Here is a 17,321-nt window from a genome sequence, read left to right as displayed (position 1 = left end):
GGTTAGACCCATATGGTGGACTGCAGGTCAACTGCTGTTGCAGCTTGCCTAGACACAAGGCTGCTTGCCATCCAATGCTTCTGTAACCACATCAGCTACCTTCTCTGCCCTGGCAAATATCCCCCGCTGAGAGATGGGTCCTGGCAGTCGGTCCTTGCTATGAATTTCGTGTTCTAGGGAAGTGCCTTCATCTTGGGAAAGGCATCAAAGAGCCAACTGAGGTGAAGTCTGAGCTGGCTGCATGCAGGTTTCTGCATTTCCCTGCTGGGTTCATGTCTGCCTCTCTTTCAGGAAAATTTTTGTTCATCACTGAAGAATTTGCCCATTGTTATGGCTCATTTTCTCACCCTGCTCAAGTTAGACCTGCAGACCCGTCAGCCCTCTGTGTTCCCATTCCTCTCTCTCCTACTTGGAAAGATGGGTGCTGCCCATCTACAACACTTTAAAAACCATGTCAGTGCAGAAACCCAGAAAACAAAGGAAATGCTGAGTTTAGCTTACCACAGTTCGTGACTCACTGTGTCTTGTTGACATACTCCTGGAAATACCCATTTCAAATTTCCCCACTTGCTTATTATGGACATGGGTGTATTTTTATAGTAAGCTTGTTCTCCACATGCTTATAGTGAAAACGAGCATTGAATTCTGCATCCATAGCATCAGAACTCAGGATTTTCTCACGCATCCTATTGGCAATGGCCATGTTCCATAAAGTGGTATCTCCAGCAGAAAACCAAGCCACAAAGGAGGCGTCACTGGTCCTCTTGGGTTGTGCTCAGCCCTCTGAGGTCCTCTATTTGGGCTGAAAGGGGAGTGTTACAGGGTGAGGCTGCATCACAGGGGGAAGAGTCAGCCTAGATGAGGCATAAGCTGACTTTTGACTTGCTCCATTGCATCCATGAGCGAGCTCTTGGTCTAGCAGGAGGTGTGACTCAGAGCAAGTCACCTGTACAAAGAGCTTTTCACTTCACTTCTCAAGCACCCCAAATTTGCATCTAGCCCATAGGTAGTTTAGCATGCGCTCACCTTCACACTAGGTGATTTTTTGGTGCTAACAGCTATTTTGGGCTTGAGGAACCTGCAGAGAACTACTCTAAACTCAGCCAACCATGCCAAGAAGTAAGAAAAAAATATCTCTGGTCCTCACCCTCTGTTGGCTTCTCCAACTACATCAAATGACTAGATCTAAGAACATTAAGACCGAATTGCATGAAGTGCATCCTTCCCTCCTATTCCTTGCTACACTGATTATTTTTCTGTTGTGCTCTCAAGAGACCATCCTGCCACACAGGAAAGGTGCCACGAGTGCAGCAGGTCCTCCCAGAGGGTTACGAAACTCCCCTGAAATTCCTTCAGGATTGACATGCCAGGGTCATGAGAACGAATGAGGAGGGAGTGTTTGCATCCGAGGTCTGTCCATAAGGAAAGGCCTTTGGGAAAGGATAGCTTTTGTATTTTTGTGTTATGCTTTGGCTAAGTAAGTAATATAAAATAAACATCATATATATAGAGATGGCAACATAAAGTGGGACTCATCTCGTGTAATCTTAGAGGTGTAAATCAGAGCTTGTCACCCTGGGATCCCTTACAGTCATCAGAGAGAAATAAGCACTTTTATGGTATAATTCACTTCATCTGCCTGGTGTGAAATGTGCCCTGGAAATGTGTATTCATCTTTTATTGATTCTAAGGGGAGTGCTGAGAACTACCTCTTCAACAGGGCGAATCCTGCTTAGCCATCAACACAGCTCCAGAAGCAAATCTGAGCGTCTGAGTCATTCTGATGGGGTGAGCTAGGAGGGGGTTGCTGCAATTGTTTGTCTCTGTTAGTCTGGCTTCAAGGGCCAGTTTCTTGTGAATACAGCTTAATTAGGAAATGTTCCTGGCCATGATTTGTGTCCTGGCTACCTTCTTCACCCACACATCGTGATGCAGCAGCAGGTGTCTGTGTCTGAGTGCTGTTTCTCTGTTCCCACTGGTCCTCAGCTTATATTCCAGATGCAAATTTTAAGTAGCAGGTAGTAGAGAGCAGATTTTCTTGATTTCAGATTTAGTCACAGTCTTTAACATACACGTCCTTGAAATGCACTTGGAAAACATTAACATCTTATGTCTCAGGCACTCAAAATGCAAAGGGTTTCACGCTGACCTCCCACAGTGTGCACTCAACTTAAGTGGTTGGCTCGTGCTCCTTGTCCACTCTAAGAAAAACCATCACCCTGCAGCTGGGAAGCGCAGGCTGTTTGCTCATGCTCTCTTAAACATGGATCCTAACTTAAACTTAGGAAGTTTATTCAATGACCTCCTAAGATCAACTTAAGTGGCATTTTAACACTTAATACCCAGTGGTGTTATCTCCTTCCCAAAAGCTAAGTGTTACGTCTGAATCTTTTATCTCAAAGATGCTCAGGAATCAATAAGCATGAGCACTAAGCTCAAGATTTATGCATGAAGGATCTGTTTACTTAGAAGTCTGGATTTTTCAGTAATGGCAGGAAAGTCACAAAAATACAAAATGACAAAACACATAGTTAAAATTATACTTAGCAGGAATAAGGTGTCTCCTGGCAGCTTCAGCATCACCGAGGGCTTTCTCTTAAATCACAAGTTCCTGTCTCTTAACAGAAGATGGTGCCTGTATATCGGCAGGATCTGCCACCCTCCTGCAATCCAGCATTATCACCTCTCTTCTGGCCAGACGGAGTGGGCACTGAACGACATCTTCAGAGGTGAAGTGAAGATCAGGGTTGCCCACCGTGGACAGCTGGCTCTTCCTGCCATGCCACATCCATGGGCTTCAGGGGACGTCAAATCTGGCAGAGACGACCCAAGGCATGACCCCTGGGCAAAGGGGCTGCTCTTCCTAATTAGCGATGAGGCTTTGCTTCTGGAGTTTGGTCTGACATATTTCCGCTCACAATCAACAACCTGATTTCCATATAGAGTGAGCCACCAGCCTAACTGGAAATCTTCATGTTGACGTAACTGCTAATTACCCTCAGCATAATTAATGTGCAGTAACACAGCCTGTGTTTATTGCAGAGAGGGCCAACCTGGGGCTCCCGAGTGGTTGAAGCGCAGTTCTCATGGTGGGGTGATTTTTGCATGGCTAGCAGAGGAACTGTTGGATATCATCAGTCTCTCCTTGCGGGGGGAGATGAGCTGATGGGGTCTCATCTAGTTGGTGTCTATCTCCCAGAGGAGTCTGAACCAGGAATCTGGAAACGTGCCCTCCTCTTGGCTCTCTGAGGTACGTGGTGTGTTTTTTGTGGCTTTGGGCTGTAGAAAGACTTTAATGTACAACTCTCAGGACCGGGGAATTTGGCCATCTACTGCCTTGTTGTAATTTTCCAGAAAATATCTGAGTGTGTCGGGGCAGGGCAGGGCAGTGGGGGGAGGAGATGGGAGGTGCATCTACCATAGGGTCATAGAAATGCTGGTTGGCAACATCAGCTGGAGGACTCTAATTCAGCGTCCTGCTTGAAGCGGAAGCACTGTCAGCTCCAGACTGGCTTAGCTGTGGTTTCATCCAGCTAAGCCTTGAGTCACCTCCACAATTCATCATTTGTCATTTCCCATCAACCTGTCCAGCACTGTACTACCCACCTAGAGACATTTTTTTTATCCTGCTGTGCAACCTGCACCTCCCAAGCCACAGTCTGTGGCTACTGCCCTTTGTTATAGTGCCTGGCTTTACCACAAAGAGCTTGGCTTTGTTATCTCTGCCCTTCCAAGTAGCTGTAGGCAGCTATTGGGCTGCCCTTCAGCCTCCCGTTTGCCAGACTCGACAAGCCTGAATCCCTCAACCTATTTTCCGAAGATGTGTGCTCCATGCCTCAGACCACCTTGGTAGCATATCTCAGAGCAGCTTCAAACCAGCCAAGTCTCAACAGGATTTAGGAGTCCACATACATGGTGAAATCCTGGTCCTAATATACAAATGTCTTCCAGGAAGAGAAATCAAAGGAGGCTTAATAAATAGGTTGTATTAATAAGTAAAGGTATTTCATCCTCTTAAAAATATGTCTGTATGAAACCATGGCATGGACTAGTTTCAGTACAGACCAGCCTGTTCATGAAATCAAGGCACAGTTGTGAGTGTTGCTATAGCTTATGAAATGTGCTTTTATCGCTGCACGGTGGAAGGAAGGAAATCCCACAAATTCAGGGTCCATAGTTGCTTTAATGTCTTGGGACTTCCATTTTACCTGAGGAACAACTGCATGGTGTGAGATACTTTCCAGTTCAACTTACTACCATTTGATTTCCCTTGCGGTCAACAAGACCAGCAGTCAACTGGAGCAGTGTATCAGCTTGGTGTTGCTGCTTTTCTCCAGATAAAGTTTGCACCTTGCTGGAGGTGAGTGACCCACCGCCTATAAAGGTGAGCAAAGCCCGGAGGAGGGGGAATGGGGTGTGCTCCAAGCTTGCAGGGAAAATGCATTTGCTCAAGGAATTGCCTTGACAGGCTGTGCTGGAGGCTGGGGTTGGCTATTATTTTGGGTGCAGCAGTGAAGCCACCATGCTGCTAAGTTGAATGAGGGAGCCTTTGAGGGAGAAGCAAACTGGAGAAATGGAAGAAAGGGGTCTCACGAGCCCTAGAAAATGTAAAAGGACAGATCCCAGATCTGTCTAGACCTCCCCTTTGGTGCTAAACTTTCATGACCCAGGCCGTGTGAGGAAGCATCGCTAGGAAGATCTAGTCAGGAGTGATCCGAGTGTGCGTGGTCCCTCCTTTTCCTCTCGCGAATATACACCTCCTCCATCCCTGACCACCCAGCCCCGACCTCACTGCCAGGATTTCCCCATCGATTCAACACTTGTCTTTTTTAGTGCAGCACCATAAAATCAGCAAGAAGCCAGTCCTCCCCACCCTGAGTCATGGGGGTGAGTTTCTTGAACTTTGAGCAAACAAATTTTTTTCCGTGGGGAAACCCATCTGTCTGACATAACCTAGACTGCATCTGCAACCACTTCTAGTCCACAGAAGGTGTTAAGACGCAGAAGTTTTCTGCTGATTTTCATACCACAGTGCAAGAACTGACCTTCTTCCTGGGTACATGGGAAAGAGCTGCTTCGAAACCTAGAGACGTGACCCCAGTGATGGTGTGACTGGTCCTGCCATGCTTTTCAAGATATACCCCAAAACCAGAGTCACCAAGACAGGGGGTGGATTTATTGTGCAAGGCTTTTAAGTATCTGAAAGTCAGACAACTATGACTGAGCTATCAGCTTTGACTGCCTTTATACTCGACACAGAAATAAACACTTTAATTTGAACTATTTTACAGTTTTACATTTTACATTTGCTTAATTTGGGCTAACACGAACTCATCTCTGGAGACGGCTTTTTCTCTCCACTGACTATAAAGGGCAGGTTTGGAAATCTCTTTTTCAAATGCCTGAGTTAGGATGAATGAATCCCATATAGAGAGATTTGGGGGATGGGCATCTCTTACTATTTCTTCCTTTGTAAGATTTTTATATAAGATTATTTTAAGATTTCCATGTGTCACAGGTACAAAACAGCACTCTTATTTTCCTTCTATATCAACATTACATCACTGCTTTTGCTGTCCACATTTTATCTCTGCTCCCAGGCAAATAGCCTGCTTTTTCCTTGCTGCCGTCTCTTCATCCATCAACACCCAACCCACAGAAGTACTGGCGAGCATCTGTGACGAGGGGTTTCGGTTATTGCCTAATCCTCCCCAGCGGACTCCGTGCTGCTGCATGAGAATCAGAAAGTGAAAATAACAGGCTGATTTTTGGTCTCCAAAGCTGAACAAAACTGAAAGAGTGAAAGTAACCACAGGCAACCCGACAGCTCTCAGCTGGTGAGTATTTGTAGCAGGGTGATGCTTCATCAGTGACAAGGAGGAGACCCTACTGTCACCTGAGTGTTACCTGCTCTGCATGCACAGGGACCATGGCACTCAGTTAATATAACTGTTACCCAAATTACAGGCCAGCTTTTTCAGCTGAACTGTAATATATTAAAAACACTGCTTGATCCTTATGGGGAAAGGATGGATTGAACACATTTGTCTCCAAAATGCAAGGACTGCCATAAGTCAGCATTTAGCATGTTGCATAGAAGAATAGCTCAAGGTAAATAGTTTAAAACTAATAATATGTACCCGTTCTCCTTGGAGGGATTAGGCAATCTAGTAAATCTTTTACATCCTTACCTTTTTCCTGAATTTTCTCCATAAATGTGATACTTTTTACATGGCCATGGACAAGGGTTGCGTTGTTTGCATGGGAGATGGGACGTGTTCCTTAATGGAGAGCTGCACGGCAGAGCTGCTTTGGGACCATTTCTGGGACACTGGGGAGGGACAGAAGAAGCAGCTGCTGCCTCTGCTGGGCACCTCAAATCTTTAGTCTGGTCTGGGTCAGTTTTTCAACCCTCATTTGAAGCTGACACTCATTCAAACACCTGGCAAGTGTGAACATACTTGGCGTGGCAGTCGGGTGAGACGTTCGCATCTCAGCATCCTGGTTGTTGCAAAAGAGTGTGCTGGCCCTGGGGTGTCTGCGCTCCCAGTCTGCCCTCGCTCACATTAGTAAGTACCTCCCCAAAACAGAGGTGACACACAGGTCAATGAAGGTGGCACGTCCAGCATCCGGACATCTTCAGTTCGTGTCTGTGGCCATAGGATACCAGGATCTTTGCTGCCCTCTAAGGAGAACAGTCCCAAACAGCATACATCTCCTTGATTCACATGTCCAAGCGACGTTTCTCTTCCCTGCATTCTGTTTTCTCATGCCCATTTGGCTTCTGCTGCTTTGATTTACTCCTTCCTGAAGACCTGCCCTGCTCAACCTGCTTAGCATCTCTTTACCTATTCATTTTCTTCTTCCATGAGGACAGAAGAATCAAGAGAAGGCTTTTGTGGCACCTCTTTTTCTCCAGTGGAAATAGTGCCCTCCTCTGACACTGCTGGTTCAAAATCCCCTTTGTCCTGCACTGCAGTCACAAGAGGTATTTGCATTTCCCTGCATTTGGACAGTTACCTTATCGCTTGCCCTGCTTTGAGCAGGAGGTTGGACTGCTGTCTTTAGCATCTGAGAGAAAGAAAACTGCAGTAGATACCAGGAGAAATCTTCATGGAGAAGCCAGATCTGAACATTGATACACTTTCCCTAGAAAAGTGCTGCAAGTCCTGTTTCTTTTCAACCATGACATGGAAAAATTATTGGAAGTACTTCATCTATGAATCTCTGGGCTCCCAACTGGGAGAATACTGGAGGATCCAATAGGGTTTTTCCATCTCTGACCTTTACAAGTTGAAGAAATGGAGGTTTGTCTTACAGGACAGACCACATGGGAGCTGGCCTGCAGGAGAGCTCATCCAACTTCACTCATATCACCTCTCCATCCAGAAAGTGCACAGCTTTGGACAACACATAGACATTGCCTACACTGACATGAAAGGCAGAATAGTGCCAATTATTAAGCATTAGAGCTTAATCTTTATAAAAAATCAGTGAAATGCAAAAGCACGACCTCACAGACCTCAGGAGTAGGATGAGACATTTGTGGCTTCTTCTGGTTATTTCTGGTTGTAACAATCAACTCGTTGTTACAGTATTCTTGGACTGTTATCTATATTTTAGACACAGTACGTTTTTTTGATACCTTCAGGAAAGTTTGCCCAGATTAATTAAAACTGTGGACAAGTAGAAAAATTTGGTTTCATTCCCACTGCTCATTCGTTCACAACTAAACTGGACACATTTTCTTCCACTTCCAAAAGAAGAGTGCGCACATAAGGATTTTAAACAGTTTCTCTGGTCCACTGTAGGAGTTAACCCAGGTTAGCTTTTGTTGATGCCAGTTACATGGAAAAAGTTTTGTTATCCAAGACTGGCTTGCTGCAAATTGCTCTGCGTGGGATTTCACCATCAGGCCTTTTGAAAACTTGGACTATGTTTCCATTGCATTTTTGATATCACAGCTAGGTATTGATTGTATTACCTAAGCTGGTATCTGCTTTGGCTGCTTACTCTTTCACTGTGGTCATTTTAAGTCCTTTTTGAAGAAAGCAGCAGCTCGGCGTTGACTACCTGTCCTTTTCCTTTCTCTGTATATAATGACTTTTTGTGAGCGGCAGCACTCCAACTATGACCTGATACTTTACTGTGTTAAATGCGGAGGACCAACAAGGATTACTTGGACATCAAGATCAGCACCTTGCTATTCTTCTTCAGAAATGTCCATCAAATGCTGTTTTAAGGTAGAGTCACAGAATCCCATTGCTCCAATACCTCGAGATATGCTTTCAATGGCCGAGCTCTTGCACTGACAAAATGTGACAGAATCAGACCCAGAGGGCAAGGGCAGAGCTCAGGGAGTGAAATCCAGTGCGAGAAACTGCTTCCCATTGATGCTTTTACTGGGCTACAGGAGGGAGCATTTGCTAGATCAGAGAAACTGAACCCCTGGGGTTCAGAGATATGTAGGGTAAGACACACAGTGTGTGGCCCGGGGACTAGGCATCTGTATAAAAATGAAAAATTCAAGATAAAATAGTCATGCTCCCTGCAGCTTTTAATCAACATTTGTACAAAATATTGCCAGACCCCTTTAAACTCGGCTCCAACATGCAGCTCGAGACAAGGGACCCTTCTTAGAGTCCCTGACTTTTGTCATACCAATTTCTGATGATTCTTGGTCATAATCATTAACAATCTTTAGTCCCATTTCCACCCCACTAATAATGTAGGAAAACAGCATCTTTCTTCCAGCTGTCCTTAGCGAGACCATAGGAGCCAGCCCTTCTCATTCCCTCTGAGGTCAAGAGAGCGCAGCCTACCGAACCTTGATCTTAGTAACCATCCCCCCAAATCCCTTTTATCCATTCCTAAGGGGAGAAACCCTGTCTTCACCAAGCCTCCTTTCTGGGCAGATTGGGATCCTGTGTGAACACTGGCTCAGCAGTGGCTGTACAGCAGCAAGCAGAGACCGAGTTGTGCCCCCAGGATCTGTAGGATGGCATTAATAAGTGCTGTTACAAAGCCTTTGCAATCAGGCAAGGGAAAATACATAGCCTGACCATATTATATTCTGTAAGGCTGTAGAAAAGCAGACGATGAACATCTGTGTGTACTCAGAGACAGGCCAGTTGGTCTAATGCCACCAGAGACGGTCTGCAGGGAACAGAAGAGCGTGTAGGCGCTGCAGCAGCAGTGGCAGTGCCCCATGGAATGAGGAAATGGAAATCACCAGACACAGTTATCTGCTTCTGACATGTGATGCTGCAAGTCAGCAAACTTGGGAGAAAACCAGAGGAAATAAGAGAAAATAGCAATTGTCACCCCATTTCTGGGCAGGCATGAACAAATCTGCCCTGAATAACAATGGAAATCCTCTTTTCTGTGAGTTTCCCTTTTTATGAAAAGGGGCACATATATGACCAGGTATATATTGCAGTGGGACGCTGGAGGGGTCAGACAACTGTTTCTCCGGAGAGAAGAGTGAAGCAACGGTTCAGCTGCTTGTTCTGAGACTTTGCTTCAAGGTAAGCTCTCACCATTGACTGCAATATTTAAAGTGTTTCCTTAGCTTCGGAATAAATACATCAGACAAAGGGTGGGCTGCAGTTGCTGACCTCTAGCATACCCCTCCAAGGAGAAAATGAGAGTTTATGCATGCACTGTATTTTGCAGCTATTTAACATTTTATTTTAAGGAGGGCAAGGTTGGAAGGAATGACTTGGAAAAGAAATTCAAACATAGAAAAGTAAAGATCTGGAGAATATGAGAGACACACTTAGAGGCAGAAGAGACTGGAAGAAGCTTGGAAATTGTCACTACATGAACTAATCCCTGGTCTTTGAAAAACAAAAAATAAAATCAGGTGGGCTCCAGGACAAAATTCACTTCTGGTGATGCTGAGATCAAAATCTCAAAGAAGGAATGCTGTTCCCAAAGGGAATAAACTGCCCCCCTATGAACTGGCACTCCCAGAAGCTGGTCCACCAGATCCCACTAGATCTGAAGCCCTCAGCAGCTCTGGCAATGTGTCATCCCATCTGGAAAAGTCACCAAAACCTGGTGGGACACTCTGAAGTGGTGGCAGTGTTCCTGCTGCCCCAGCCAATTGTTGAACCTGGCCAAAGATGCTTCGGGGAAACGATCAGCATGGGAAGCCTTGGGAACGGATGCACAAGGAGATGCCTGATGGTGAACTGAGATGTCCGATTGTAGGAAAACAGATTCTGTCTTGGTTTTTTTAATTATTCATCTTGATGATTGCAGTATCTCCTGCATGTCTTGGACATCTCTTTGAGGATGGATTATTGCCTAGGCTCCAGCAAGGTCTTGGTTAGCTAAGAGCAAACAGCAGGCATTGAGTTGTATCTGAATGCCCCTGCCTGCAGCACAGGAGTCTGACAGAGGTTGTACAAGATGCCTTGAAGATGCTGGGTGCAGACTCCCCTCCTGATCTGAGGATGGCTAATGCAGCCGGGCACTCCTTTACACCTGATCTGGCAACATCACTTATCATATGAATTACTGCCTGTCAATTGCAGCATGCACCAAGCAGACGGAGTTGGGTTTGTACCCTCTTTCGTGTGCAAGGTTGGGAAAGGATAGATTCAAGGTCTTATTTTGGCCCACTGACAGAGTTTGGCTCACAGCTGTGGGAAAGACTTGCTTCAAGGTTATCAGAAATGCTATAAAACACCTTGCATAATTAAGTTTCAGTTGCCAAGTCACCTGGAAAATTCACATCAAACTGTTGAATGGGGGGGGGGGGGGCTTATTCAGTACCATAACCCACCCATGACCTTGCAGAAAACCTCTGGAAAAACACAGGTCCTGGCTCCACCCCAGACAAACTTACTCTAAACCCTGTTTGAGAAATCTAACAACTCTGCCTTCCTGCAGATTATATATAAACCGCCCTAAGGTCACAGCCAGTTTCAGACTGTAGTAGAGGCATCTGAAAGTCCTCTACCACTTTGGGGCTGCGAGCAGAGTCCTGTGAATAAAAATATTTATGTGCCGCTCTTTCACACGGTAGGTTGGTTTCTATATATCTGATATTAAGTTAGTTAGATATATTTTAAGCTTGTGGAGGGGGTGGTGCAAAAGGACTTTTCAGTAACTTTTCTGCCTGGGCTGGGGCAGATACGGTCATGCTCTGCAGGGTACTGTAATAAGTCACTTCTTGTGGTTCGCTTTACTCAGTTTTCAGCTTACTGGTCACCATGTTCCTGATCCAGTGCTAGTAAAGAGATAAAGGACCAGGTATCTTGGGTCAGAGCGAGGGTATATTTAGCTCAGTAACCTGGATCCAATGGAGATTAATAGATGAGGGTCAGGGAAAAGAATAAGGAAAGAGCAAATGTGCAAGGTGACTTTTCAAGCCTTCAGTAGCCCTCAGCTGAGACACTTCCCCAGCCAAAGGTGGGCTTTGTGTTTTAGAGTCCATGACAGCTTTCTCTCCCATGAATCCTTTTAGCTGCTTGTCCTGCCTGCCTTATTTAAAATGATAATTATTTTAAAACCACTCTGTCGAATGTCTAGCAACGAAAATGCAAGTATCACTGCTATCTCAAAGCCTGTGGTGCATCTGAAAGAAGGTAAAGCACCCTGCATCGCTGCCAGCATCACAGGGAATTTTTCAGCAGTTTTCTCCAAAAAGACAGACCTTGCTGACTGCTGAAAATCATGTCAAAACCTGAAAAAGACAAAACAGGACCTATTTCGGTTCAAGAAATAGAAAATCCTGCACCAGCGCCTTTTACTGTACAGGAAAAACAATCAGCAAAGCTAAAGATGTGGACCAGCAGGAATCCTGTGCAACTGTGGGAAGAGATGCCCCTCAATATCTGCATTGCTAGAGCAGCAGCCAGGGTGCCAATGAGATAGAGGCGTCATCCCTCGTGCTTGCTGCTACCATCTCCTTGGCCCCTTCTCTGTCTGTAAGAAGTTCACTGTCTGGGGTTGGACAACCTGAAAATGCAAGCTGAGCAGCAGGACACACGATTCCCAATGTCAGCTGAGAGCCAGGACCCCAAGCTGGACCACTTTGGGTTAAACATCTGACCTAACTTTATGAGAGATTGATCCTGCTGTGAGCACAGAGGAGTTACAGAAGAGCTGCATATCTCTGTGAACTTGGATGGGGCCAGAGACATGTAGGAAGCGCAGTATCACTGTTAATTCCCTTCCAAATCCCTTGCAAGACTAAAGCCCAGCTCAGCATTGTAGGTGGCTGAGCAGAGTATGTGACCAGCTGCAGGTCCTCTGCTGTGGGAAGGTCCTCAGAGCAGAAGGGAGCAAGATGGTTTTCTGAAACAGGGGCTTCCAGCCCCTGGCTTGCTTCAGGCTTTTTTCTCCAGTGCCAATGCAAAAGCTGAGCTCTTGGCCATCACGGGTATTTTGGAAAAGGTGGCCTTGTCCCAACACCGTGCCTCAGTTCCAAGAAAGCTTCGCTGTGTGAGCTGATTAGATGTGGGGTGGGTTTGGATCCCTCCTTGGACGGGTTAAATTCTCCCACTGCTGCCTCCTCTAGGCACCTAAAACCTGTTTTAGATTTCACCCTTATTCCCCTGTTGATTTTTCCATATCCAGGAGTACAGAAGTTGCCCCTCCTTGGTCTCTCATAGTCCCCTCCTCTGCCAGCCGTGTCCCACAAGCACAAAAATGACTCCAGGCCGTGATGAGCTTTTCTCCAAGTTGAGTGTCCCTCTGCCTTTGCCCTCCAGGTGAACAAGAGCCCTTCGCTCGAAATCCTTCCCGCGATGCTGTTGCTGCTGCTGCTGCAGGTCTCGGCGAGCTGCCTCTGGCTGGCAGGCAGCGAGGTGGTGACATCCTTTGAAAGGTCATGCCCTCAGTTTTTCTTCCGGGAAACGCCCCCAAATGAAGCCCTGCAGCCCGAGAACCCAGCCTGGATCTGCCAGCGTTACAAGAACCAGTATTATTTTGCCACCCTGTACGACAGGAACAGGCGTATTCCTGTATACTCTGCTTACCTCTACCAGCCTGGACCTGGCACGAGACCTAAAACATGGCTGGTTGAGCCCCAGGTGAGTGTCCTCTCTTACAGCACGTCACCCTCTAGTCATTAAAAGATGAACTGCAGCGTTTAACCAAATACTTTCTTCTCCCACCCCCACACACATGCAAATGGACCCACTGGATGGGATTCATCTCATCTAACTTCAAACACCTTCACCACACGATTCCTCTGATGCGTCTGAGACATCAGCAGGAGGGTGAGATGAGTCATATCCTGAAAGCGCCCATTTTTCCTCATTGACCTTACAGGAACATTAAGTCAAATTATATTACATTACATTGCATTAATTTACTTTTTATTAAGTCAAATGACCCCCCTCCCTGTCCCATGCTGTGGTGGGGGAACAAATGATGGGGAAAAGACATCCAACAGCAGCTGAATTTGAGGGACCAAATGTGCTGGGCCCTGAGCTCCACTTTGCCCAGAGCTGTTTTGCATTCCTGACATAGCTTATTTGCTCCCAGTTAAGACTCAGTTTGGCTTTGTAAGTGGTGTGAGAGAAGTGCGGAGAAAGTCAAGAATTGGGTGGGATGACACAGTGAAAAATTCTAGGCAGAGGCACTCCGAGATGAGAGAGTTAGGTTAACACTGGGTGAATTTATTGAGTGTTAGTTCAGGCAGTGAAAAATGAGTTGGATCAGTACCAGTCAAGTCAGAAGTGCATGATCTCCTTCCACCTGCAGTTGCCCCTTACCACCATTGCCTCAGGCTTGGTTCAGAAGGATCCACCAGACACACAGATCTCTGCAAACTACAGAGCCCTCCCAAACGTCCTTCTGACAAACTTCAGACCTTCGGTAAAAAAGACCAAGCAAATTATGGAACAGAAGAAGAGGAAATTCAGGTCATTGCTGGGGGCACAGTAGCAGTAGGGAATTTAGGTGAAAATGAGCCACAGAAGAAAGCCATATGCCCTGTTCCAGAGGACGGCTAAATATGTTTCCCTAAATATGAAAAGAAAGGTGTTATAGTTATGAAAAAAAGCATTCACACTTGTTACTCGTAGGAACTCAAGCAATTAATCTGGTGTTGCACCACTGCAGCCTCCACGTTTAGAGAGGATAAAAACTTTTCTCTTTTCCTCTGGGACCATGGCCCCAGGCCATCTGTGAAATCTGTGATTTTGTTAACTTTCTTCAGACGTCTTTTTGCAGTATTTAGGTTCCCCTGGTCTCTTGGGGGATGATGAGCTCCTTTAAGAGGCTGATCATTTCTAACTTACGTTCAGTGATGCTGCAGAAGGAACACATCTGTGCTCCCTGGCACAGATCAGCTCTGAGACGTATTATTAGCACTGCAGTAGCAGATCCCACTCGCATTGAGGTATTTTTGCTTACTGAGCAAAAAGCTTCACCTTCGCAATGAACTATAGCCCTCCCAGGGAAACCTCACCTCTAGGACTGGTTTCCCAACACATCTCCCTGTGTATGGGATTAGAGAAGGCAAACACCGGTGTTTCAGGAGTGTGATACACCTGCAGCAACCACACATACTTCTTCCCAAGTGAGGGGCAAAGCAGGAGAAGAGGAGAAGGGGCTGAGTCCTTCTCATCTCCTCCTGGGAGTCCTGTGGGCTCCACAGCTCTTCTACTCATCCTCTTCCTATCCTGTCCACCTTCAAGGACTCCCTAAGACACCTAACCTTCAAAGAGGATGTCTGTGTGCTTGTTTTGCCTAAGCTTGTAAAACACTAGGGTGTTGACAGATTGGATTAAAAAAGGCGTGAAAACCTTCCATAGAGACTGAGAGAACTCTGGTGGAAATGGGGCTGAAGGGAGCAAAGGCCAGGGCTGATGACAGCGTGATTAGATGGAGGTGATAAAGGTTGGATGTGATTAATGGGAGTGGGAAGAACTGGGGAGAGCCCTGGGCAGATGTGGAGAAGGGAGGAAAGGGAACCAGATACGGCAGGGAAGATGTCTTGCCAAAGTCACCTTTCAAACCTGGGAGTGGAAAATGCTCATTGTCTCATGCATCTACCCACACTCCCGCTGCAGGCTGCAGGCTAGATTTCAAAGGTCACAAGTCAAATTGAGGGCAGTCAAATTCTGAGCTTTTTTTTTTTTTTTTCCATCTCTTGCATTCATCAGGGAGGGGCAGCTTTATGATTTCTTTCTGATTCATGCATTTTCATACACCGAGATGACAAAAAACAGGTGCTCAGCACTCAGAGACTTCTGCTTCAGAGAAACCTGCTCCATTACTCCCATCCCCAATACTAACACCTTTTCCTCTTTACCTATCAAGCTGATGAGTCCAACTTATCCCAAAACTATGGAAAGAGAGCGGACCCTCTTAAATTATTTCAGCGTCAGCTTAGAGCAACTCAGCAAGAGCCAGGCTATCCTCAAAGACTATAAGAACCTGACAGGTTTGAACCGCGGCCATTTGAACCCCAGCAGCCATCACCCTGACTCCAGCAGCAGGACGGCTACCTTCACCCTCACCAACATAGTGCCCCAGAATGAGAAACTCAACGGTGGTGCCTGGAACAACTACGAGCAGCAAACAATGACCAGGAGGACCCAGGGCTGTAACACTACCTACGTGGTCGTGGGTGCCGTGCCTGGGAACAACTATATTGCCAAGGGGAGGGTTAATAAACCCAGCCACATCTGGTCGAGTGCCTGCTGCGAGGTGGACACCAACCACAGGAAGGCTTGGGCGGTCATTGCCGAGAACGACAAGAACGAGGTCCAGCTCCTCACTCTGGGGGAGCTGGAGGATGTGTTGACCCAGCTCTATGGAAGGGACCAGGTTTCTCTGTTTCACAGAGACTGTCCCCGGGAATAAGCCCCACTTCACATTCCGGGTGTAAAAGGTTTGGGACTTTTCGCCTTATGTCCTGTGCAGCACCCATCCTGCTTCCTTCTCTAGTGGTTTTCCAGCTCTGTCTCTCAGAGCACCTCCTCCTCCGATAAAAGGGAGAAAGAGGTCAGCAGAGCCTCCAGCTGGTTTCCTTCCCTGCCCACCCTTGGAGGGAGCTCTTAGGAAGAAGTCTAAGGACGGGCAGGCTGGGTTACAGCCCCTGGGCAAGGAAAAAAGAGCTTCTCACTGAGACTAGAAGGGCTTTGCCTTTTTTTGCCTTTTGCTCCATGCCCATATAGAGATCATAGTTCCTTCCTCTCCTCATTAGGTATCACTGATAGTGTGCTGCTGACTTGTCCCTCACCTCCTTAGGAAGGGTGTGGGACGAGGGTGGCTCGGGTTGCCCAGAGAGGTTGTGGAGTCTCCAGTGCTGGAGATACTGAAAACCCAACTGGACAACCTGGTCTAGCTGACTCTGCTTGAGCAGGGGTCTGGACTAGAGGATCTTCAGAGGTCCCTCCCAACCTCAACGATTCAGTGATTCTGTGATTCATCCTGGAACAAGGAAAGCAAAGAGCCCAAGGATTGCTGAGAGTCTGTAAGGCTTATCCTACAAAAACATTCTGACCAACAGAGCCAATGACAACAGCAAAGGATAAAGGGAGAGAGGAAGGTGGAAAGAAGAAATACAACTAAGCATAGGAAGAACATCCCAGCTCTCTTGAGGTCTGTAAATAAATAAAACAAGGAGAAGGAAGCAAATAACCTACATCTAATCACTAAGCTCCCTAACCCTGTGCTTACGCAGAGTCTGTGTTATGTAAATTTGCTAGCAGGTTTTTGTTTGCTTGCTTTTGGTACCTGCACCTGAGAGCAGGAGCTGAGGTATCAGACAACCAGGCTCAGAGATCAGATATACAGCAAGCTTTGACCATTTCTGTGATACACTGGTTGGATAATTTCATTCTCTGCTCTGCTTCTGAACTTTTTCTGCAGATTTATGTATAACTGATTTTATGAAATGCATTCAATGGGTATAAAAGATCAATGTATGCTATATAATTTAGTTCCTGAGTAGTTTACAATAGAAATTATTTTCTTCAGTGCTGGATCGTAGTGTCACCTTATATATAAACCAGTAGTTGCTTCCCACTGAAATTTCCACTACTAGTAACGTCTTAGTACCTACAGCATCCTTGCAGGAGGTAGGCTGTCCAAATCCAATCTGAAGATGCCATAACACCTACAAAAGTGTCACCGTCAGACTCCAGTTACTTTTCCTATGAGTGTGCATGAACAAAGCGGATCATGGTGCAAACAGCTCATACGAACTGTCTCACTTGCAGAGATACCAGCTTGAGCCTGAACTTCTCAGCTCGGGAGCTGTTCATCAGCCTACTGGGTCTCATCGCTCATGCAGGACAAACCTCTTTGGAGGCTGCACAGAAACATGGGGAGGGGTTCAGGTGCAGAGT

General features: G+C 46.3%; 2 protein-coding genes across 5 annotated transcripts in view; both read left to right on the top strand.

Moving 5' to 3' along the window:
- LOC128142922 (uncharacterized) overlaps positions 1-2,750 on the top strand; it is a 162,633-nt gene extending 159,883 nt beyond the window's left edge. Inside the window, exon 4 of the transcript XR_008235564.1 lies at positions 2,626-2,750. The gene's annotated coding sequence lies outside the window, so the exon portion shown is untranslated. The remainder of the gene's footprint in view (positions 1-2,625) is intronic.
- Positions 2,751-2,903: 153 nt separating this feature from the next.
- Positions 2,904-16,908, top strand: LOC128142921 (endonuclease domain-containing 1 protein-like). Of its 4 annotated transcripts, XM_052789631.1 has the most exons (4): positions 2,904-3,250; positions 5,601-5,837; positions 12,726-13,046; positions 15,286-16,908. In XM_052789631.1, exons 3-4 carry the CDS (start codon positions 12,762-12,764, stop codon positions 15,829-15,831), a joined length of 831 nt encoding a protein of 276 aa, XP_052645591.1. In that variant the 5' UTR covers positions 2,904-3,250; positions 5,601-5,837; positions 12,726-12,761; the 3' UTR covers positions 15,832-16,908. The 4 variants fall into 4 exon arrangements, with proteins under 4 accessions (XP_052645591.1, XP_052645592.1, XP_052645590.1 ...); XM_052789632.1 differs by lacking the exon at positions 5,601-5,837; XM_052789630.1 differs by lacking the exons at positions 2,904-3,250; positions 5,601-5,837 and adding an exon at positions 8,367-9,527.
- The last annotated feature ends 413 nt before the right edge of the window (positions 16,909-17,321 follow it).

The sequence above is a fragment of the Harpia harpyja genome, chromosome 6 (genome assembly GCF_026419915.1).
Source record: "Harpia harpyja isolate bHarHar1 chromosome 6, bHarHar1 primary haplotype, whole genome shotgun sequence".
Classification (NCBI taxonomy): domain Eukaryota; kingdom Metazoa; phylum Chordata; class Aves; order Accipitriformes; family Accipitridae; genus Harpia; species Harpia harpyja.
Note: the sequence above shows the minus strand (reverse complement) of the source record. Positions and strands in the feature narration are given on the sequence as shown.